This window comes from Dreissena polymorpha, chromosome 6 (genome assembly GCF_020536995.1).
Source record: "Dreissena polymorpha isolate Duluth1 chromosome 6, UMN_Dpol_1.0, whole genome shotgun sequence".
Taxonomy (NCBI): domain Eukaryota; kingdom Metazoa; phylum Mollusca; class Bivalvia; order Myida; family Dreissenidae; genus Dreissena; species Dreissena polymorpha.
Genome location: NC_068360.1, coordinates 100,299,200 through 100,325,041, shown reverse-complemented (window position 1 = coordinate 100,325,041; position 25,842 = coordinate 100,299,200). Strand labels below are relative to the sequence as shown.

Below are 25,842 nucleotides of genomic sequence, written 5' to 3'. Positions count from 1 at the left end.
TCATGCTTCCATGAAAGAGCGTAAAATTACTTCGATGTGTTTCGCCAAGATTTCTGGAATTTATTGAGCCCGCTGCAGAGATGTTGTATGTTGAGGCACGAACAACAACTGTGCTAGGAGAATGTCTTTCTAGATGTAAATGTTTTGTTCCTCCCAAAAAGAGTTAATTTATTAAGTAAGTGCCTTATTCGTCTGCTTGCTTTAAGATTCTGATTTCATTTCCAGTCGGTTAATATTAATGCTTTTTACTGATAATGATTTAATCACGTGAAATTTAATTGCTTGGATTATGAAAAGTTTCGATGAGTGTCTCTTTTATTTTTGTTCTTCATACATAGAGATACAATTAAAATTAGGAATAATTGTGGTAAAAGTGGAAAATTCTAAAAATGAGCAATATCTCTGTATCCCTTAATTTTTAGAAATGTCTGCAAAATTATGTAATTAGATATATGCTCATTTATAATGAACCAACAAAGTTTCCAACAGTTTTTTTACAGATACCTGAAGTGTTTCATTTTGATATCAAAGAAATACACTTATAAATTCATATGGGAACAGTAACAATAAAAACTATTTTCATATTATTCTATAAGTCTTTGTTGGTTAATTATATAAACACATGACCAATTGTTTAGTTTTTAATCAAGTGGACTGTTGTGATAAATATATCAATCTATACTTATATGGCCTGTGATATATGTGATTTGAAAGTATATGTTACTGTCACATGTGACTGTACAAAGCACTCAAAGAACATCAATACAATGAAAAGATACAACTCATTCAAAATTAACAAATGTTTTATCTATCAATACAGTACTTGCAATGAAGAGTTTTTATTTTTATTTTATTGCATCACAATTCAAATAGTTTTCAGTTTTTCAGAACATAACTCGTAGGCAAATTCAATCGATGTCAAAAACAAAGAATTAAAAATATCGAAAGTTGGGAAGTCCAATTCTGATGAAATTTCTCTGGAATGTTCCTGGGGTAAACCTCTTTCAAATTTGTTCAAAATATGCCCCTGAGGTAGAATTTGACCCTGCCCAGGGGGTCACAAATTAAAAAAATTCTTAGATAAGGCCTATTTTGTAAAAACTTTCAAAATCTTCTCGTCCATAACTATTGGGCAAAGGGCTATCAAATTTAGTATGTAGAGACATCTAATAGTCCTCTACCAAATTTGTTCAAATTATGCCCCTGGGGACAAATTTGACCATTCCCCAGGGGTCACAACATTGAACATAGGCTTATATAGGGTCTATTTTGTGAAAACTTTACAAATCTTCTCGTCCATAGTGCTACCAAATTCGGTATGTAGTGGTATCTTATAGTACTCTACCAAGTTTGTTCAAATTATGCCCCTGGGAACAAGTTTGATCATGCTCCGAGGTTCAGAAAATTGAACATATGCTTATATAAGGCCTATTGTGGGATTTTTTTTAAATCTTCTTGTCCATAACCCTATGGCATAGGGCTACCAAATTTGGTATGTAGTGACATGTAATAGTTCTCTTCTTAGTTTGTTCAATATGCCACTGGGGTCAAATTTAATACTGCCCCGGGGGTCACAAAATTGAATATATGCTTATAAAGGGCTTGTCAATAACCATTTGGCCTAGGGCTACCAAATTTGGTATGTAGTGACATCTTATAGTCCTCAACCAAGTTTATTTATATTATGCCCCTCGGGTCAAATTTGACGCTGCCCTGGGGTCACAAAATTGAACATACGCTTATATGGAGCCTATTTTGTGAAAACTTTAAAAATATTCTTGTCCATAAACATCAGGCCTAGGGCTATCAAATTTGGTATGTAGTGACATCTTATAGGTGTCTACCAAGTTTGTTCAAATTTTATCCCTTGGGTCAAATTTGACTGTGCCCTGGGGTTACAACGTTGAACATAATTATGCTTATATCAGGTCTATTTTGTGAAAACTTAAAAAATCTTCTTGTCCATAACCATCCGATCTAGGGCTGTCAAATTTGGTATGTAGTGACATCTAATAGTCCTCTACCAAATCTGTTCAAATCTTATCCGGGGTCAAATTTGATCCTGCCCCGGGGGTCACAAAATTAAACATATGCTTCTATAATGCCTATTTTGTGAAAACTTAAAAAAAATATTGTTCATAACCATTAGGCCTAGGGCTACACAATTTGGAATGTAGTGACATAATGTACAGTCCTCTATTTAGTTTGTTGAAATTATGCCCCAGGGGTCAAATTTGACCCTGCCCTGGGGGCCACACAATTGATTATATGCTTATATAGTGCCTATTTTGTGAACACTTTAAAAATCTTCTTGTCCTTTAACCATAAGGCTGTGGCTCTTCTAACCTTATGTGAATATATTAGAGTTCAAAGGTTCGTTTAAGTCGCGTTGTGTAATTTTTTGTTTTGACTTAAATGTTCCAGGTTCGTTTAACTACTCATCAGTTTGCGAAACAAAGCAACAAGTCTTTTTATAGCATATATAGTCTTTTATTCTTGTTTAAAATGTTTGTATATGTTGTTTTGTTAATGTATATTATTCTTATTTGTATTGTTAATGTATGTACTTCTTATTAAGAAATTGAACAAGATCAAAACAAGAAAGAAACAAGATACTCCAACACAAATATAATCCGTCCAGAAAGTAAATGTCTGTCTCTCCTGCACTTACTGTAAAGCCGTAAAATTATAATGTTTACTGTGCGAGTTGCTATCAATAATGGCTCGATTTGTTCTAAAAATACCCCACTTTTATACTCATGTTTATATAAATGCTTATATAAACGGTCATGTTCCAGAAAACGTGATCTCAGCAAGTAAACAAAACTTTCCATCACCCTGTCAAGTTGAAGTATTTTTTCCTAACCCCAGTAAACAAGCAGTTTGTGACTGTTTTAACATCGGTCTGACTGCCAAATAACCAAGGCTTAAGAGCATCCCTACATGTATGATAGTTTGAATTGAGTTCAGTCAGCTTACTAGGACAAAAGTGTTACAAGGCATAGGGCTACCAATTCGGTATGTAGTGACATCTAATAGTTCTCTACTAAGTTTGTTGAAAGTATGCCCCTTGGGTCAAATTTGACTGTGTAGTGGGTCACAAAACTGAACATACACTAATGGGGCCTATTTTGTGAAAAACTTTAAAAATCTTCTTGTCCATATATATTGGGCCTAGGGCTACCAAATTTGGTATGTATAGACATCTAATAAACTTCTACCACATTTGTTCAAATAATGCCTCTGGGTCAACATTAATCCTGCCCCGGGGAGTCACACAATTGAATAAACGCTTATAAAGCGCCTATTTTGTGAAATCTTTAAAAAAATCTTCTTGTCAAAAACCATTCGGACCATTGCTACCAAATTTGGTATGCAGTAACATCATGATTCTTATAGTCCTCTTATACCAAGTTTGTTCAAATTATGTCCTTTGGGTCAAATTTGACCCACGGGTCACAAAATTGAACATTATATACGCTCATATCTTGCTTATTTTGTGAAAACTTTTAGAATATTATTGTCCTTAACTCTAGGACCTAGGGCTACCACATGTTTATGTGGTGAGATATAGTGGTCCTCTACAAAGTTTGCTCAAATTATGCCCCTGAGGTTAAATTTGACCCAGCCCAGGGGGTCACAAAAGTGTACATGTGCTTAAATAGGGCCTATATTTAAGTATTTGCACATGCCAAGAATATTTGTTTCAGCCTTTTCTTCAGCAGTGGAGTGATACAGGGCTATCATGGTCCTCTTGCTTGTTATTTGTGGAGATTTCATTCTCGTCAGGAGATGCCTGCCCACTGACACTTCCAGAGCTGCCATCACCGACACTGGTGTCATCAGCATGTGACCTGGCATAAATGAAATACATAAATCTTATATGTATTTATTTATATATATATATATATATATATATATATATATTGTATCGTTTAATAATCTTGTTGTGACATTGTAGATATGGTGCCTGCCTAGCCATTGGGAGGCCACAAGTTTGATCCCTACTTGGGGAGGGTTCTCATGATCTTTACAAAAACACTATGTACTGGTTCTTCCCAGAAAACAGACTTGAGAGTATCTCAATAAGCCTAAGGCTTTGGATGCAGTCTAGCTTAAATGAATAAGTTTATTATTATACATACATCAATCTTAATGTTTATTTGAATGGTTTTCAATAAAGTTGATATTAATTTTCTAGTCCTACCACATAAAGTTTGTTATGTTATGTTCTCACAAAAACCATTCACGTCCATATTAAAAAAGTGGTTGTTAATCTAAAGAATCTTTGAACTAGTGGCATGTTACTGTTTAGTCAAAATTAGATCTACATAAATATAAACATAAATACCAAACCTTATAAAGAATAAATAGCCATTTTTGGAGACGATATATATTGATATTATTACCAATGAAATCATTCAATCTGATCCCTGGAATTACTTTAACTCCATGGACTTGAAGAATCATCATGACTGATAAGCAGTTTCAAACACCTATAAAAAAGTAATAGCAAGATATAAATGCATGTTTCTTTTATATAAATACAACAACACACAAATATACTGATACAATGCAAATAACAATACAATTTATATTCAAAGGAGGTACTTCATACTCAAATTCTAATAATCAAGTGCCTAAGTGATAAGCTAGAAATAAAGGTCTGATGTTTTCAAATGTTATTGAATAATATTGCTACATACATGTATAAATATGCATGATCTGAGTGTCATAGAACATACATTTTTTAACTGTTGTTGTTTTTTGCACTATTTTGTAATGAAAAGTTTTAGTAAAAATGCACGGTCTATAATTAATTAACTTTGATTGCATATATGATTATGCCCCCCTTCGAAGAAGAGGGGGTATATTGTTTTGCACATGTTGGTCTGTCTGTCTGTCCACCAGATGGTTTCCGGATGATAACTCAAGAACGCTTAGGCCTAGGATCATGAAACTTCATAGGTACATCGATCATAACTGGCAGATGACCCGTATTGATTTTCAGGTCACTAGGTCAAAGGTAAAGGTCACAGTGACTTGAAATAGTAAAATGGTTTCCGGATGATGACTCAAGAATGCTTATGCCTAGGATCATGAAACTTCATAGGTACATCGATCATGACTGGCAGATGACCACTATTGATTTTCAGGTCACTAGGTCAAAGGTAAAGGTCACAGTTACTCGAAATAGTAAAATGGTTTCCGGATGATAACTCAAGAATGCTTAGGCCTAGCATCATGAAACTTCATAGGTACATTGATCATAACTGGCAGATGAACTGTATTGATTTTCAGGTCACTAGGTCAAAGGTCAAGGTCACAGTGACTCAAAACAGTAAAATGGTTTCCAGATGATAACTCAACAATACTTACGCCTAGGATCATGAAACTTCATGGGAACATTGATCATGACTGGCAGATGACCCCTTTTGATTTTCAGGTCACTAGGTCAAAGGTCAAGGTCACAGTGCAGTGACTCGAAACAGTAAAATAGTGTCAGGATGATAACTCAAGAATGCTTATGCCTAGGATCATGAATCTTCACAGGTACAATGATAATGACCGGCACATAAAATCTATTGATTTACAGCTCACTAGATCAAAGGTCAAAGTCACAGTGACTTGAAATTGTAAAATGGTTTCCGGATGATAACTCAAGAACACTTACGCCTAGGATCATTACACTTCATAGGTACATTGATAATGACTGGCAGATGACCCCTATTAATTTTCAGGTCACTAGGTCATAGGTCAAGGTCACAGTGACTCAGTAAAATGGTTTCCTGATGATGACTCAAGAATAATAAGGCCTAGGATCATGAAACTACATAGGTACATTGATCATGACTGGCAGATGACCCCTATTAATTTTCAGGTCACTAGGTCAAAGGTCAAGGTCACTGACAAAAAATGTATTCACACAATGGCTGCCACTACAATTGACAGCCCATGTGGAGGGCATGCATTTTTTTCCAAACAGCCCTTGTTTATATTATATTCACATACTATAACAGCATGAGATGTATAAATAATTTAAAACGGGTTGATAGGCTGAAACGGTAATTCATCACCTTTATTAGAGATTTACATGTCTTTACTTTCTAGATAGAAATGATCTTTTGCCCGTGGTATTTTGTTGGCACCTTGTTCCTGTTCATGGAGTTTGGACCATTTCTATCCACCAATGATTAGAGCATACCCTGGTGTATCTGCAACATCAATATACGCACAAGGGTTTAAATAAATACAGAAAAAAAAAGAAAAAAAATTAGGCCATATTAAATCAAATTCTTTTTTTTTTACCGATTTATACTAAATAAAATGTTTATAATAATACTGCTTGCCATCTACATGGTGTAATACTCCTAAAAATACGATATTTATGTACATCGACATATAAGATATCGATACACTAATGATACCTTCCTGTTTGGCATCGCATCTTGCCTGCTTATAGCTCTAAAACCTTGCGGTTTTCGTGGCATGATTTCTAGGCATTTTGTGCAGCGTTACATGCTTGCCATATATGCCAAATTGTCCCACATCAGGCCTTTACCTTGGGAGTTTGGAAAAAATCATATAATTTATAGTTATATACTTTGTAAGGTTATTATAGAATAAAATTCATATATAATAAGCATTAGACACTTCTTTCTTTAAAAAAAAAACACAAAAAAAGACAACAATGGAAATTGGGATTTTTTTTGTTCAATATTGGTTTGGAATCGGGTATCTTTTAGGGCAATTTTTACATAGCAGAAACTCCCTGATATAATATAAAGTAATTGTTCAATAATGAATATGTGCCATTGTATTGCTACAGTAGCCAAAATAATACATGTTTTCAGAATTATTGATTTATAAACATGAGTAATGAAGTACTTTGACTGTCAATACATGACATGTCTATAAATAGAAACTGAGTTCCTGGGAAAGAGACACTTTCTGACCTTGTTTGCTTATGTGTGGCTGTCAGATTACTGTACAGTGCAATATATTTTATAAATAAACAAATAAAAAATTATATAAAATAGATACTCTTTAAATAGCTATAGTTGGATTTTAAGAAGTTTTCAAACGTATGTATGCAATTAATTGAGAAATTTCAAAACATTGTATAAATAAGTACTCTTAAAAGATTTAAGTTGTTGTGCCTTGTGGTTGGATTGTAAGAAGTGTTCAAAGGTAGGTAATAATTTTAATAATTAATTTTAGCATTATGTGGTTGTTATTGGTTTTGTGAGAAAATAGATAAAAACGCATCAATATTTCTTCAGTCACATTTCAACATGTCAAACTTCTACACAATAACACTGATACTGAAGTTTATTGTCACACTTAACTATTTTTTTATTGGAATCTATGCATACATTTTAGATGTGTAAAGGCTTATTTATAACAACATATGCGTAATACAATATCACTGCAGTATGTTTAATAAGATTATTTAACATTGACAGTAATTCAATATCTTGATGTTACTCTGTTTTGCAGTATCGAGGTGTGCTGTGAGTCCCACAGGAGACAGGCTGTACATCACCAGCTACCTGAACAAGCTTCTCACCCTGGCCAGGGATGGCACACTCCTGGCTACATACACAGACCCAGCACTAGGTGGCCTATCTGGTCTACATGTGACCCCTGCAGGCCAGGTGCTGGTCTGTGGATGGAAGTCCGACACTGTACAACAGGTGGGCTGGGAGGGAAAGAGTAAGCTGGCTACGCTGGCTACTCAGGAGGATGGACTGAGGAACCCATGGTCAGTCTGCTACAGCAGCACCACATCATCCATCATTGTGGGACAGCACAGGAACAACAACATCCTGGTGTTCAGAGTGGAATAGTGTGTACATGTATGTATTAGTTGTTGTAATTAGTTATTAATATTTTAATCACAATGTGTTGATGAGCATACGAACATTGAAGTGTTTTATATTTCAATACAACTTTTTTGTGTACACATAATAGTAATTTACTTATACAATGTGATTTTTTTTTTTTTAAGTACTTATACATATTATGTTATGTTGTCATAACATTTTTTCTTTATGGTCCTTTAATTTAAGTTTTATAAAGCTGTGCATGAACAAACAAAGCACTTCAACTGCACATTTAATGTTTGTACATAGATGCACATGTACAAAGCACTTAATGCTATTTTTAGACTTTCATTTCGAGATAAACAACAGTATTTACCAAATCTATATTGATTCAATTTGTTTTTATAAAATATGATATAGTAGTAATCTTACGAGGAATATATTTTGATATATAATGTTAACATAATATTCACATATGATATGATATTTAATTATTATGCCCCCCTTCGAAGAAGACGGGGTATATTGCTTTGTTCATGTCAGTCTGTCGGTCGGTCCACCAGGTGGTTTCCGGATGATAACTCTAGAACGCTTGGGCCTAGGATCATGAAACTTCATAGGAACATTGATCATGACTCGCAGATGACCCCTATTGATTTTGAGGTCACTAGGTCAAAGGTCAAGGTCACAGTGACCCGAAATAGTAAAATGGTTTCCGGATGATAACTCAAGAACGCTTATGCCTAGGATCATGAAACTTCATAGGTACATTGATCATGACTCGCAGATGACCCTATTGATTTTCAGGTCACTAGGTCAAAGGTCAAGGTCACGGTGACCCGAAATAGTAACATGGTTTCCAGATGATAACTGAAGAACGCTTATGCCTAGGATCATGAAACTTGATAGGTAGATTGATCAGGACTCGCAGATGACCCCTATTGATTTTCAGGTCACTAGGTCAAAGGTCAAGGTCATATTGACAAAAAACATGTTCACACAATGGCTGTCACTACAACGTAGAGCCCATATGGGGGGCATGCATGTTTTACAAACAGCCCTTGTTTACTTTGTTTTATGCTGTTCCTAAATACACATACAATTATTGCATCAAGCTATTCTGCTGCTCCAGTTGCTGCTGAGTCAGGACAACGATGCTGAGGATGTGGTGGACAAGAATGACCTGAATATGCAGAAGGTAACATATTCATGATTGAATTGTCAGGTATTTTCTGGAGGAAAATGCAATTTTGGGACTCTGAATTTATTCCCATGAAAAAGACCATTGATTTAGGAAAAACAAATTTAATAAAAATTCTTTGTAATACTTCAAATTTAATACCAATAAAATCATAGTATGATAGTTATATTCTTTGTTAGATCTAATTGAAATATTATTGATATATGATTATCATAAGTCACTTTTTTAAGCACAAATAAAATGCTTCGGGTATGGGTCCGTTTAACAGACCCATAAATACACCCAGGGTTTTTTTTTGGCCCGATTTTATAGCCGAAATTCGGCTATGTTCCCTATCCCTAAAAGTATACTTTTTTCCCAAAATGTGACAAAAATTTCCCAATTTCCAAAAAAAAAAAAAAATTTTTTTTTTTAAAAAGAAGTGTCTAATGCGTATTTTATCTCAATTTTACATCAATTACATCTAACAAAGTATTATATGATTTTGTTCTTTTAATTTGAATGATTATAAAGAGTTATATCAAATTTAGTATTTCCCTAATCACTGGACTTTTCGTGTGGAAAAAAAGGCTAATTAATTTATTTTCCCAATTACATGAAAAGGCCGATAAAATTCCCAATTCCAAAGCCATGGGCTATCTTCCCAAAAAGTGGGAAAAAAAACCCTGACACCAGGAAAGCGCTGACTTGTGTAATCCCTGTTTATTATGAATGCAAAAAAAGATGAGGTTGTATAGAACAGTATGAATTTACATAAGGAAAAATATCCTCTTTAATTGTTTGTATATTACAAAGTCATTGATATTCGTCTATATGAAATGTCGTCGTAAAAAAACCCGTTTATGGACACAGCAGTTAATGCATGGATTTTTCAAATGGGAAAAATAAATGAGGTATTTATGTCAGTTATTTTCCGATGTGTTGTGATACATTTGTGGATCAGTCAACTCTTAAAATCAACAAAAAATAATGTCTAACAATTTATAATGATTTTACAGTGTTACTTGTGTATTAAGAATGTAAAAGATGAAGAGAACAAGAATGATATGATTTCACAGAAGGTAAAATGGTGTCTTTTTCTTGTATATCCTTTAAAAACACGACTTCTTTTACTTGAGGATCAATAACTAAAAACCTTTTCAGCTCGATGCTTCCCAACTTATTCATAAGAAACCTCATTAACACAACACCTCGAGAATTTATATCATTCCCATGCAGACCTTGAGTTTTTTAAAGTTGTGAGATATTTCATGAAGCTTGGAATGCCTTGGTTGTATAGAGCCTGTTTGCAAGGAGATGTACAGTTTTTAGTATGTATATAGTGTTGCTGTTATTTGTCAAATTTGGGGTCTGAAATCGACCCCATTTACAATCCTAAAACAATGTATTTTCCCAAACAACTGCCTTAAATTTCCAATTGAAGATAAAGAAAAATAAATGTATCACAATATCAAGTTAATCTCCCTACCCAGCTCTATTACTTGAACCTTATTTCATGTAAATACAATTTTGAAAACGCTTATTCTCGATTATATAGTATTTGTAAGCAAAAAAACCAACAACACAATATCCCAATTTGTGGTCAAAACGCCAAGAATTTTCCCTATTAGAAGGACTCCGGCCTCATTGCACAAACTTAAGTTAAGTCTGCTTACAGTCTGTTGTTGAGTGTTTTTTCAAGAAACATATGTGCCTCCCTCTGGGATAATGGGACTAAATGCATGTGTGTAAAGTGTGGTCCCAGATTAGCCTGTGTAGTCTGTACAGGGACTAAATGCATGTGTGTAAAGTGTGGTCCCAAATTAGCCTGTGTAGTCTGTACAGGGACTAAATGCGTGTGCATAAAGTATGGTCCCAGATTAGCCTGTGTAGTCTGTACGGGGACTAAATGCATGTGTGTAAAGTATGGTCCCAGATTAGCCTGTGTAGTCTGTACAGGGACTTAATGCATGTGTGTAAAGTGTGGTCCCAGATTAGCCTGTGTAGTCTGTACAGGGACTAAATGCATGTGTGTAAAGTGTGGTCCCAGATTAGCCTGTGTAGTCTGCACATGGACTAAATGCATGTGTGTAAAGTGTGGTCCCAGATAGCCTGTGTAGTCTGCACAGGGACTAAATGCATGTGTGTAAAGTGTGGTCCCAGATTAGCCTGTGTAGTCTGTACAGGGACGTAATGCATGTGTGTAAAGTGTGGTCCCAGATTAGCCTGTGAAGTCTGCACAGGGACTAAATGCATGTGTGTAAAGTGTGGTCCCAGATTAGCCTGTGTAGTCTGCACAGGGACTAAATGCATGTGTGTAAAGTGTGGTCCCAGATTAGCCTGTGTAGTCTGTACAGGGACGTAATGCATGTGTGTAAAGTGTGGTCCCAGATTAGCCTGTGTAGTCTGTAAGGGGACTTAATGCATGTGTGTAATGTGTGGTCCCAGATTAGCCTGTGTAGTCTGTACAGGGATTAAATGCATGTGTGTAAAGTGTGGTCCCAGATTAGCCTGTGTAGTCTGTACAGGCAAATCAGGGACTATACATTTACGGAATTTTTCTTATATAGGAAGTCTCTTCTTTAAAAACAATCTGTCTAGCGGAAAGTGTTGTACCTTATTAGCCTGTGTGGCTGTACAGGCTAATCTAGAACAAAACTTAGTGCCCAATTTATAAAGCCCTGTTTTCTAAGAATGAGGCTTAAAGTAAGTCCCCCTACCGTCTGTTAACAAGTTGTACAAGATAATACCAGGTGAGCCTTGTTCTGGGATAATAGTGCTTAATGCATTTTAGTGCCATCTACAGAATAGCCGTAGTGGGCACACAGAGTTATATGGGATGATACTTTCCGCTTTTGAGGAAATTTTCGTTTAAAGGCAATTTGTATGCCCCCGGTAGGGTGGCATATAGCAGTTGAACTGTCAGTCAGTCAGTCAGTCAGTATGTCAGTCTCTCCGTCCGTCCGAAAAAAAACTTTAACATTGGCCATAACTTTTGCAATATTGAAGATATCAACTTGATATTTGGCATGCATGTGTATATCATGGAGCTGCACTTTTTGAATAGTAAAATTTCAAGGTCAAGATAATCCTTCAAGGTCTAGGGTCAAAAATATAAATCCAAGGAAAGTAATAAGCTTTAATGGAGATAATTATCTGACCTGCCAAATAAAATATTTTTAAAAAATAAATCAAAGCGGCGCAGTAGAGGGTATTGTGTTTCTGACAAACACATCATGGTAAAAGGTCACGGTCAAGGCCATCCTTCAAAGTCTAAGGTCGAAAATACAAATCCAAGGGAAGTAAGAAGCTTTAAAGGGAGATAATTATTATATATAATAATATGAAACCATACAACTAAAGCATATTAAAAATGACATTTTGTGGTCAAGCCAAGAACACAATGACACTTTTTGGCATACAAGTATCTTAGGTACGTTAAGGTTACCTTTGAATCTACAGTCACGGTAGTGGTTTATAATTAATTGCTACTAAAAATAGAGATTTGACAGATACAATTATTTTCAAGGGAAGTAATTTATATAATTATAAATCTCAGATTATATATTTCCCTACCAAGAATTTAAGTTATTTTCTGTTACTGTACAGATTTTGTATTTTGTTTATTTATAACTTAGATGTTTGATTTGTCAAAGATTTTTAATGCCCCATTTTGAAGAAAAGGGGTCATACAGTAATCGGACTGTCCGTCTGTCTGTCTGTCCGTCTTTCCGTCACACTTTGCGTTTAGGTTTCGAAAAATGCTCATAACTTCTATGTCCTTTGAGATATAACCTTCATGTTTGGTATGCATGTGTATATGGACAAGGCCTTTCCATACGCACACGAAATTTTACCCCTGTGACCTTGACCTTGAACTAAGGGTCCGCGTTTAGGTTTCGAAAAATGCTAATAACTTCTATGTCCCTTGAGAAATAGCCTTCATGTTTGGTATGCATGTGTATATGGACAAGGCCTTTCCATACGCTCACAAATTTTGACTCCTGTGACCTTGACTTTGAAGTTAGGGTCCGCGTTGAGGTTTCGAAATCTGTGTTTAGGTTTTGAAAAATGCTCATAACTTCTATGTTCCTTGAGATATAACCTTCATATTTGGTATTCATGTGTATATGGACAAGGCCTTTCCATACGCACACAAATTTTGACCCCTGTGACATTGACTTTGAAGTTAGGGTCCGCGTTTAGGTTTCGAAATCTGCGTTTAGGTTTCGAAAAAAGCTCATAACTTCTATCAAGCGTTTATAGGGGGCATAAGTCATCCTATGGTGACAGCTCTTGTTTTTAAATGATATTACTATCATTTCTTTCCTTTACATATTTGTGAATGGTTGGTTTCATTACTTACCTGTGGACTTATGTACATAGATACATGGTGAACTGTGGCAATGATCTCTTTGATAATCACAGGCCTTGCTGGTCAGCGATGTCTGACTTGGTCATTTTTGACTGTCTACAGACCCTCCCCACACGCGGTAGGGTGGCATATAGCAGTTGAACTGTCAGTCCATCTGTCTGTCTGTTAGTCGTCTGTCCGAAAACTTTAACATTGGCCATAACTTTTGCAATATTGAAGATATCAACTTAATATATGGCATGCATGTGTATCTCATGAAGTTGCACATTTTAAGTGGTGAAATGTCAAGGCCATCCTTCAATGATAAAGGTCAAAAACAAAATCCAAGGGAAGTAATAAGCTTTAAAAGGAGATATAGAAAATACTAGGTTAGCGTTGAATACAGAGATGTTTATGTTGCGAGGCTTAGAACGCCGGGAGCGCAAGCCTTGGCGAGCGCTTTCGGCGTTCGAGCTGAGCAACATAAACTTCTCTGTATTCAACGCAAATCCTAGTATTCTATTTATCCATTTTGATTTTGTTTTCAACGTGACATTTAACATAACTAGATCTAATAACCTTAGCCTAACAATTAGTTTAATTCATTCTTAAAAATCGCCTAAAATCTAACGAATGTAACCATGAGTAGTGATATAAATGTATTTAATCTGGTACGCAAAATAGATTAAAAAAAATTCACACACAAACTGTAAAACTAGTAAAAATATCACCTTATGCCTCGATTCAATTTTACGCAGCATGCGAATTGTAACACATTACGACCGCGAAAGGAAGATTTTACTTTACTATAATTCATTTTATTTTCAAAAGAAAATGATCAAAATCCAATATGGCGGCGATTGCTCCTGACAAAATGATGTCGATGTCAACATAGATTCTACATGTACACTATCGATGAGTAAACAGACAATTGCAGCGACTGACACTTTATTTGACTTAATATGCAGGGCAATACGTTTTCCTACTTCGGATGACAAATTTAAGGATGCGCAGGACGTGTTTTTAGCTCCACTGGCCAAAGGCCAGCGGGGCTTATGTCATGGTCCTGTGTCCGTCGTGTGTGCGTCCGTGCGTGCGTACGTGCGTTAACTTTTTCTTTAAACATCTTCTTGTCCTAAACTACTCGTCCAAATCTGATGAAATTTCTCAGGAATGTTCCTGTGGTGAACCTCTTTCAAATTTGTTCAAATTATGCCCCTGGGGTCAAATTTGACCCTGCCCCGGGGGTCAAAAAATTGAAAATTTGCTTATATAAGGCCTATTTTGTGCAAACTTTATAAATCTTCTTGTCCATAACCATTAGGCCTATAAGGGCTACCAAATTTGGTATGTATTGACATCTTATAGTCCTCTACCAAATTATGCCCCTGGGGTTAAATTTTACCCTGCCCCGGGGGGTCAAAACATTGAAAATTTGCTTATATAAGGCCTATTTGTGCAAACCTTAAAAAATCTTCTTGTCCATAACCGTATGGCATAGGGCTACAAAATTTGGTATGTAGTGACATCTTATTGTCCTCTACCAAGTTTGTTCAAATTATGCCCCTGGGGTCAAATTTGACCCTGCCCCGGGGGGTTAAAAAATTGAAAATTTGCTTATATAAGGCCTATTTTGTGCAAACTTTAAAAATCTTCTTGTCCATAACCATTGGGCCTTGGGCTACCAAATTTTGTATGTAGTGACATCTTATTGTTCTCTATTAAGTTTGTTCAAATTATGCCCCTGGGGTCTAATTTGACCCTGCCCCGGGAGGTCAAAAAATTGAACATTTGCTTATATAAGGCCTATTTTGTGTAAACTTTAAAAATCTTCTTGTCCATAACCATTGGGCCAAGGGCTACCAAATTTGGTATGTAGTGACATCTTATAGTCCTCTACCAAGTTTGTTCAAATTATGCCCCTGGGGTCAAATTTGACCCTGCCCCGGGGGGGTCAAAAAATTGAAAATTTGCTTATATAAGACCTATTCTGTGAAAACTTAAAAAATCTTCTCGTCCATAATCATTGGGCATAGGGCTACCAAATTTGGTAGGTAGTGACATCTAATAGTCCTCTACCAAGTTTGTTCAAATTATGCCCCTGGGGTCAAATTTGACCCTGCCCTGGGGGGTCAAAAAATCGAAAAATTGGCTTATATAAGGCCTATTTTGTGCAAACTTTAAAAATCTTCTTGTCCATAACTGTATGGCATAGGGCTACCAAATTTGGTATGTAATGACATCTTATAGTCCTTTATCAAGTTTGTTCAAATTAAGCCCCTGGGATCAAAATTGACCGTTCCCCAGGGGTCACAAAATTGAACATATGCTTATATTGGGCCCATTTTGTGCAAACTATAAAAATCTTGTCCATAACCATTGGGCCTATTTCTACCAAATTTGGTAAGGTAGTGACATCTAATAGTTCTTTACTTAGTTTGTTCAAATTATGCCTCTAGGAACAAATTTGACCTTGCCCCAGGGGTCACAAAAATGAACATATGCTTAAATAAGGCCTATTTTGTGCAAACTTTAAAAATCTTATTAGATATCACTACATACCAAATTTAGTAGCCCTATAATAGTCCTCTACCAAATTTGTTCAAATTATTCCCCTGGGCTCAAATTTGACCCGGCCCCGGGGGTCACAAAACTGAACATATGACGTTTACCAGTGGAGATTACTGCGGCCGTTTGGCTGTGACCAACAACAACATCAACATCTTGTAAACATGAGATAAAACCCTGTCATTTAGTGCCATTTTAGGTCAGATGGTGACTGCTTACAAAGGCATTGAAGTAAGAACATGTGTTATGAATGTTTTTCTTATAAACTGAAAAAAGTCGGGTTTTATTTAAATATGTCGAAAGTGACCATATATCGGGATGAAAATATTTTGGATGACATGTTGTTTTCATGTCTTTTTTGTAGTGTTAAAACCAGTTTAATAATATATTATTGATTTTAAAAACACAACTTCCATGAACATAATTATTTCAAGGAAAGTCAATATATGATACTGCACGGTAAACTCAAACTTTGTATCCCAGAGAAGGTGTTGAAATTAATGAAGTGCAATGTTCTTAACTATCGTATATGCTGCTTTTTAATAACTAATGATTCATTGTTCCATTTGTAAATAGTGACTGATCATGAATTGTTGAAATGATTGTCAATTGCTGAACAATCCATATATATTTCTGACCATTTTATAATTTTCTTAATACAAGTTATGAATTGATCTTAGAAGTCAAATGTATTACTTAATTAAATACATTTATAAATATAAAGAAATAATCTTTATATTATCATAATATTCTCAGGCCTGTTGGTCTTAGGGATGTGTGGGTTGATGAGCAATTTCTCCTTTTATCACAATTATTTCTACCCTACCTGATCATTTCCTTCATATTCCATTTTAATTCAATTGACGTCTGCAACGTCTTTCAAATTGGGAAAGTCCAAAATGTGTTGTTTGGTAAAGGGTTAAGGCATTTTGATTCCTATGGGTCTTGTAAATCTGTTTAAAATCAAATAAGTAGATTTGATCTTCAGCATCTAAAAATATGTGAAATAGAAAGAACGACAATATCTTTTGGAGAGATAAATGTACCTACGTTATAAGCAAAGGACCTGTGCAACAATTCCCGGGCTTTTTTGTCTGTTTAGTTAACACGGTAGTAACTTTTTCCATATATAAAAATGCTCACCCTTCCAACTTTATGCGCCCAGTGGGACGAGGGATAGAAAGAGAAAGTCACATGCTTGAGTACATTTCAACCCATGCGCATTACACGTTTTTTTCGCAAAGAAAAAACAGTGGAGCGATACAGGGCCATCATGGCCCTCTTGTTTATATAATGTTATGGGTATGCCGTGTGTGATCCAATGCATTAATGGCCCCCATGTTAAAATCATGTTAAAATAAGGAAAATGTGATGAATTGACAATTCAAATACCGTATGTCGATATACAGTAGATGTACATTTGAAATTAGTCGCGTTTATAATAAATTGTCAAATTTTTTTTTTGGAAAATGACGCAAAAAGTGTCATTTTATGACGCCATCAATCAGCTGATTCATTATACGGATGGCGAAAAATTATGTTATATGACTAGATTTAAAGGTTGAACGTTGTATAATTTTGAAGATAAAGTTTTCTCGACTTTATTAAATATGAAAAATCATTCAGTGATAATAAGTCAAAAGTAGTCCGTGCACGTGACAGGTATATCCTAGAGTGTTGAATACATGCTAGTATAATCCATAAGGTGTTATACCGTCAATGTCTCATTGAAAATGGGATAATATTTCTAAACCTGCCAAATGATAAATATAAATTTTATTTCAAAGCGGCAACGTAGGGGGCATTTTGTTTCTGACAAACACATCTCTTGTTTCTTAACAAAAATCAAGTCTTAGTAAAAAAGTGTCGTCTCCGGTTAGCCTATGAGGACTGCACTGGCTTATGTGGGAAGACACTATACACATTCATTAAGTCCAGTTTTTCAAGAGCGATGCTCAAGTTAAGTCCGTTTAAGGGTTGTATTTATACATTCTTATGAGAATAAATTTGGTATAACAAACAATATGATTAAAAAAGTGGTTATTGGGACAATGGTGTTCATGTTAATGCAAATTAAAAATAATTGTTAAGAGATACTAAATGTAAGCAATGTGTGATTGAATTCAGAGCGCTTAAAATTGAATGGCTCTTGTGCTATTTTAAACTTTTCTCACAGTAGTAAAGTCTCACTATATTTATAAATTACTGTAAACGAGTATCCAAACTAGAAAACTAATTCTTATATAATTGTGGAAACTTAATTTATTTAAATAAAGAAAGAATTAACATAAAATGCAATAATAAATACAATAAACATGTATTAAGAGAACCTATGAATTTTGACTTGTTCACAGATTAGCAGAATAGTAATTTTCTAAAAATTATAATATACAGTCAAAACCTGTTGGCTCAATCTTGTTGACTCGACTTTCGGTTTGCTCGGACTATCCTCAAAGCATCTATTTTTGTATTGCTAAATATTCATATACATTTATGTCAAATGGCTCGTATTTGCAGGGGTCGGATTAATGTCTCATATTTTTTTAAAGTCCCCGTCACAATTTTCACGTTGTTTTGTTTGCCTGGCTCTAACGCACCTAGGGTCGCATAAAGCTGTTACTTGATTATGAGCACTTGATTAAAGGCTCCCTATAATTTCAAACATGTTATTGACTCAATCGTTAATTGATTTGAGTACAAGATGACATTTATCTGGCGTTTTTGTAGATGCTATAATATTATGGCTGGAACGGCTGCATCACAATATGGTTTATTAAACAATCCATCCAGAAGTCCAAAAGCCCAAGTGGACAAAGCAAGCACACAGTGTTTACAAAATACACAGTTTATGATTATACAAAATAAAGTTATACTATAATAGTTAGAGTTACAGTTATAATATGTCAACTTGAAGGAATAGACAATTTTGTATCTATGCGTCATGTCATTCTTAAATAAAAACACAAGCAAATAAAGTAATACACGTGTTGCTTAATACTTGGGCAATGTGCATATAATGCTTATATATTGCTTTTTTCTTAGCGTTATTCCTTACATAAGATCATTGTTTGATTGTTTGTGTAACTGTTTAAAAATAGTGATTACTTAAAATTGTCAAGTATATAAATTATGTTCTTACTGATTCAAAAAATGAAAGTAGTACGGAGATTAGGCAGTACGAATACTCTTCAACTGGAGATGTAAATATATTGCAGATTTATGTTAGTTAACATAAGTATATTCAGATCGGTTGGATCGAATTCTGGATGGCTTAAACTTTTGTTGTCAGTCCAGGCAAGTTAGAGTCATTGGGTTTCGACTTTATTCAGCAATTAATGTTTGCATTGTATTTAAACTAAGGAATACACCGGACTAAAATAAATCAAAATTATTGTTCTTAATGAACAATCATAAATTTAAATTAAAAATAAATAAAATAAATCTTGTCAAACACATTTCTAAAAACATGTAAGTTCGATAAATTTGTTATAATTTGTGATACATTAATTAATGTTGATTTCGTGGGTTTACTGATCCAAGAAATTTACTCAAACAGTCATAACAAAATGATCCAAGCAAAGTCGTGTTTTTTTTTCAACAAGTAAGAAATGCACGAATTTACATGTCCACAAAAAAGTATATTTTTTTTAAACCTCCAGGTGTTATGCCAACTAATATAAATGATTTTCCAGGATCAGGGGTGTAGCATTCCAGTCTCTAGCTTGAATTGTTGACCAATATTTTGCATCTGTTTCATCAGTCAGTGTCTTTTTTAAAGTTGTAGTTTTTCTGAAAGGGGCATGATTCTGGGCTATTTTTCCTTTTTATGGAATCAGTTTTGTTTCAAATTCGAGAGTTTGTGGGTCACAATTTAAAGAAGTTTGTGACTAGAATTTTCGCAATTTTAAGAAGTTTGCTTCTCATTTCTTCACTATAATTAAAATTCGAGAATCATTTTTCTTTCACAAAATGAATGGGTCAAAGGATGATACAAAACATGACACAAAACACGTCCTGTGATGGGATTTGTGTTTGTGGACAATTGGGTAATATGTTTTTAGAAACTTGTGTTTTCCCTCAACATATCAAACAAAGTTTATGATAGCAATTTACTTGGAAAAAAATCATTTCTTGGGTATTGGTTACTGTGAAAATGTGGATTTTTAGGCGTCACCAAAAAACGGTCAAACTAGTGTTGTCAGCGTGTAGTCTTTAAGGGCAAGTGGCCTATAAAATAATTTAAATCCAATGTATATGAGCAGTAAAATATATGGAGAAGTAAAGTTATACATATAATGAGTACAATTTAAAAACAATGTTAAGAAGATGATTTTCTATTATTTTTTGTTTTTAAACAGGAAAAAAACTTCTTTAAAATGGGGCTTTATGCATGTGCTTAAATTGTTGTCGTTGTCCTAGATTAGCTTGTGCAATCCACACAGGCATAGTTGGGACAACAATTTCATATGTTTAGTTTTTTTGTTGAAAAGAAATATCCTCTTTATGAAAATCGAGTCTAGTCAAAAAGTGTCCTTCCTGATTAGCTTGTGTGGACTTCACGTGTTAATCTGTGAAAACTGTGTGTAATATTTAGGAGCCGCATATTGGCTAATGAAATAACATCATTATGAATATACAGGTTGGTATACAGTGTTTTATTAGCCAACAATGTTTTAATACGAAATGGTTTGATTATATTAATTTTCGTGCTATTGAGGACAATAAACCAATGAAATGCCAGATTAGAAATTCATTAGAAGGAAATGTTGCCTATTAAACACCTTCATAACCAATCAAGAGGCATAGTTTCGTATAGATTGTAATATAAACATTTTTTACAAGTTCACATCACCCACTGTGCTGTTGTTTTCAGGACAGCACCACCATTGTTATCGAGTTGGCCCAGCAACAGCACCAGTCCGGCCTGCAGGAGCCCCAGTCCAGGACGACCCATCCACTCCCCTGACCCATAACTCATCATACTTGATATCCAGAAAAATGGGGCCTTATGCATGTGCTTAAATTGTTGTCACAGATAAGCCTATGCAGTTTGCACAGGCTAATAATGGACAACATTTTCCTCTTAAAGGTATTTTTTGTTGAACAAATAATCCTTTTTATTTAAATCCAGACTAGTCAGAAAGTACCCTCCCTTATTAGCTTATGTGAATTTCACATGCTAATCTGAGACAACACTTTCTAACATTAGTGATCTGCATATTGGCCTATGAAAATACATTTCTGGAAATGGAGTAAAGATTATAGATATAAATGTACAGATAAGTATAGCATTAGCCAACACTTTTCTTGTTTTAATACAGAATGACTTAATTGTATTTATTTTCATGCTATTAAGGACAAGGAACCAATAAAATGCCAGATTAGAAATTCATGTTGAAAACCTTCACAGCCAGTTAAGAGGCATAGTTTGTTATAGATTGTAATATATTTGTTAAAAGTTCCTATCACCCACTGTGTTGTTGTTGTTTTCAGCAGAGCACCAGCATTGATATCGAGTTGGCCCAGAAACCACACCAGTCACGCCTGCAGGAGCCCCAGTCCAGAACGACCCTTCCCCTGCCTTGACTTTTAACTCCTCCCCCTTGACCTCCTGCCTCAAAAAGTCAGCATTGTTGAACAACTCCGTTCTGCAGCAAATTCTGAGCATGAATCTGTTCTGAACAAACGCAATGCCCACGTTACGTTTGCCAAACATAAGCCTGGGTAGTTTTATTAAGCTGGAGTTGCGCGTGGGCCTGAAAGGGACGAGTGTTACAGACACGCAAAGTTATAGCAGTAGTTATGGTAACGCTAACAGTCAGTTGTTGCTGTTGGACATCACAACAAATATCATGAAGAATAAAAAGTTCAATAACTCATTCCAATCTTTATGAGACAAACAGAAATTGAACGGGAGAAAATCAAAGAACAATAAAAGCGTAAGCTTTCCTAGTGGGATACTTTTGCTGTTGAAAGTTTGGACAACAGTAGGGTTGCGGACTGCCCCAGATTGTCCTCTCAGCGGCCAAAATATCATAATAGAACGGACTTTTGGCAATGTTACTGACAAAGAAAGGCAATAATGACTTGGTTGTCAATACCCAGAGCAAGATACATCCATGCTGACAAAGAAAGGCAGTAATGACTTGGTTGTGAACACCCAGAGCGCGATACATCCATGCTGACACAGTAAGGCAGTAATGACTTGGTTGTGAACACCCAGAGCATAATACATCCGTGCTGACACAGAAAGGCAGTAATAACTTGGTTGTGAACACCCAGAGCACAATACATACATGCTGACACAGAAAGGAAGTAATGACTTGGTTGTGAACACCCAGAGCACGATACATCCATGCTGACACAGAAAGGCAGTATGACTTGGCTGTGAACACAGAACACAATACAGCCATGCTGACACAGAAAGGCAGTAATGACTTGGTTGTGAACACCCAGAGCAAGATATTTCCATGCTGACACAGAAAGGCAGTAATGACTATGCTGTGAACACCTTGAGCAAGATATATCCTTGCTAACACAGAAAGGCAGTAATGACTATGCTGTGAACACCCGGAGCATAATACATCCATGCTGACACAGAAAGGCAGTAATGACTTGGTTGTGAACACCCAGGGCAAGATATATCCATGCTGACACAGAAAGGCAGTAATGACTATGCTGTGAACACCCAGAGCAAGATATATACATGCTGACACAGAAAGGCAGTAATGATTATGCTGTCTAAACCCACAGAAAGATATATCCATGCTGACACAGAAAAGCAGTAATGACTATGCAGTGAACACCCAGAGCAAGATATATCCATGCTGACACAGAAAGGCAGTAATGACTTGGTTTTGAACAACCAGAGGAAGATATATCCATGCTGACACAGAAAGGCAGTAATGACTTGGCTGTGAACACAGAACCCGATACACCCATGCTGACACAGAAAAGGCAGTAATGACTTGGCAGTAAACACAGAACACAATACACCCATGCTGACACAGAATGGCAGTAATGACTTTGCTGTGAACACAGAGCACAATGCATCCATGCTGACACAAAAAGGCAGTAATGACTTGGCTGTGAGCACAGAACACCATACATCCATGCTGATACAAAAAGGCAGTAATGACATGGCTGTGAACACAGAGCACAATACATCCATGCTGACACAGAAAGGCAGTTATGACTTGGTTGTGAACACAGAGCACAATACATCGTTGTTGACACAGAAAGGCAGTAATGACTTGGCTGTGAACACAGAGCACAATACATCCATGCTGACACAGAAAGGCAGTTATGACTTGGTTGTGAACACAGAGCACAATACATCCTTGTTGACACAGAAAGGCAGTTATGACTTTGCTGTGAACTCAGAGCACGATACATCCATGCTGACACAGAAAGGCAGTAATGACTATGCTGCAAACACCCAGAGCACAATACATCCATGCTGAAACAGAAAGGCAGTCATGACTATGCAGTGAACACCCAGAGCAAGATATATCCATGCTGACACAGAAAGGAAGTAATGACTATGCTGTGAACACCCAGAGCAAGATATATCCATGCTGACACAGAAAGGCAGTAATGACTATGCCATGAACACCCAGAACACAATACATCCATGCTGAAACAGAAAGTCAGTAATGACTTGGTTGTGAACTCAGAGCACAATACATCCATGCTGACACAGAAAGGCAGTAATGACTTTGCTGTGAACTCAGAGCACGATACATCCATGCTGACACAGAAAGGCAGTAATGACTTGGATGTAAACACCCAGAGCACAATACATCCATGATTACACAGAAAGGCAGTAAAGACTTGGTTGTAAACACCCAGAGCACAATACATCTATGCTGACACAGAAAGGCAGTAAAGACTTTGTTGTAAACACTAAGATATCCATACATCCATGGGGTGTGCCACAGACGCAAATTACGCCCACCATTTTGAAAAAGGTGCTTAAAGTGAACACGTCTGGTTTTGTTATGAGCACTTAGCACTCCGAGCCTAAAAGGCCTCACATTGAATTGATGCAAGAGAAGGCTTTGAAAAATAACAGCAGTTTTGTTGTGTGGTCCAGTACGCCCTTCGACTCGCAACCTGAAGAAAGCAGAACTCAAACTCGTCTCTTAGCAATATCAGCAAGGCCATCATGTCAATCTCAGCCTCTAGAGCTTCAGGTGAGACCTTACACTGTTAATTATAAAAAAAAAAATTGGGCCGAAATTCAGCCCCATTCTTATCTAAGTCTATATTTATGATAACTGGCTTAAGTTCTCAATTCATGGTTTCCCGGAAGAAAAAGAATGTTTTGATAGGTTGCAACATTGAGTTAATCAGAACTCAAATTCAGCCTTTGGCAATATCAGCTAGGCCAGCATATCAGCTCAGCTTCTTGAGCTTCAGGTGAGATCATACAGTGTTATTCATTTGTCGAAATTGGGGCCAAATTGAGTCCCATTCCTTATCTTAAACAGTTTATTTTTTCCATAATTACTGGCTAAAGTTCTCAATTCAAGGTTTGACCCCAAACAATGTGTTAATATGTTACAAATTGAGTTTGTTTCCTTATGCAGCTCTATAAGTTGAACCTTAGTGCAATTTATCTTGATAGCACTTATTCTCAATTTTTATACGCCCGTCTATGACGTATTATGGTATACCCCGCGTCTGTCCGTCCGTCCGTCCGTCTGTCCGTCCGTCCGTCTGTCCGTCCGTCCGTCCGTCTGTTAATGTCGTACGCTACGTCAAATATCCTTTGACAGATTTTCTTCAAATTTTAACACAATCTTAATATTGATAAACCCTGATCCCCTTTCGTTTTTGACGGAATTCTGAATTGTCGTTCCAGAGTTATGGGACTTTGTTCGTCAAAATTTCGTGATTTCATTGAATGTCCTACTGTAGCTCAAATATCCTTCGATGGATTTTTTTCAAATTTCAACACAATCTTAATATTGATAAACCCTGATCCCCTTTCGTTTTTGACGGAATTCTGAATTGTCGTTCCAGAGTTATGGGACTTTGTTAGTCAAAATTTCGTGATTTCATTGAATGTCCTACCGTAGCCGTCCGTCCGTCCGTCTGTTAATGTCGTACGGTACGTCAAATATCCTTTGACAGATTTTCTTCAAATTTTAACACAATCTTAATATTGATAAACCCTGATCCCCTTTCGTTTTTGACGGAATTCTGAATTGTCGTTCCAGAGTTATGGGACTTTGTTCGTCAAAATTTCGTGATTTCATTGAATGTCCTACTGTAGCTCAAATATCCTTCGATGGATTTTTTTTTTTTTTTTTTAGTATCCCTGAAAAATTGAACAAGGTGAGCTTTTTTCTATTCCGATTGTACACTACCACTTACCCATCTACATTTCTCTTTTATTATTGGTCAAAATATCTATAACAGGTTTACTTCAACTCCATATCCTCTAAAGAAATGCATACATATACTCAAAAAAAGATATGGTATGAATGTCAAGGAGACGGCGCTCCATGCTCATGTACTTATAAAATAAACCATGTATTCAAATACAAATAAACTGAAGTAAAAAAATGATTCAAAGGGTTATTTATTACCTTACTACTTCATTGGCGAACGACGGGCGTATCATGCGCTCATGGCGCAGCTCCTCAGTTAAATTATGTTTAGCCAAAACTACAACCATTTTCCCAATTTAATTCAAAACACTATGATTCTTTACGAATTGTCCCAATCCGAAAAATGGTTAAAATAAACTCTGCACAGAGCTAGCCCCTTGTTATAGCACATTTTAAAGTTTTTTATCAGAATAACTGGCTTAATTATACCCCCACAAACGAAGTTTAGGGGGGTATATAGGAGTGAACTTGTCTGTGGGTCAGTCGGTTTGTTGGTCCGTATTTAGTGTCCGCTCT

General features: G+C 35.9%; 1 protein-coding gene across 4 annotated transcripts in view; it reads left to right on the top strand.

Annotated features, from left to right (window-relative positions):
• The window catches only part of LOC127836089 (uncharacterized), a 52,560-nt gene that overhangs the window by 16,967 nt on the left and 9,751 nt on the right, over window positions 1–25,842 (top strand). For all 4 annotated transcript variants that reach the window (XM_052362543.1, XM_052362541.1, XM_052362542.1 and 1 more), the window contains exons 3-6: window positions 7,501–7,859; window positions 8,959–9,024; window positions 20,802–21,017; window positions 21,422–24,123. In XM_052362543.1, coding sequence (XP_052218503.1) covers window positions 7,501–7,850 — 350 coding nt within the window. In that variant the 3' untranslated portion in view covers window positions 7,851–7,859; window positions 8,959–9,024; window positions 20,802–21,017; window positions 21,422–24,123. The remainder of the gene's footprint in view (window positions 1–7,500; window positions 7,860–8,958; window positions 9,025–20,801; window positions 21,018–21,421; window positions 24,124–25,842) is intronic.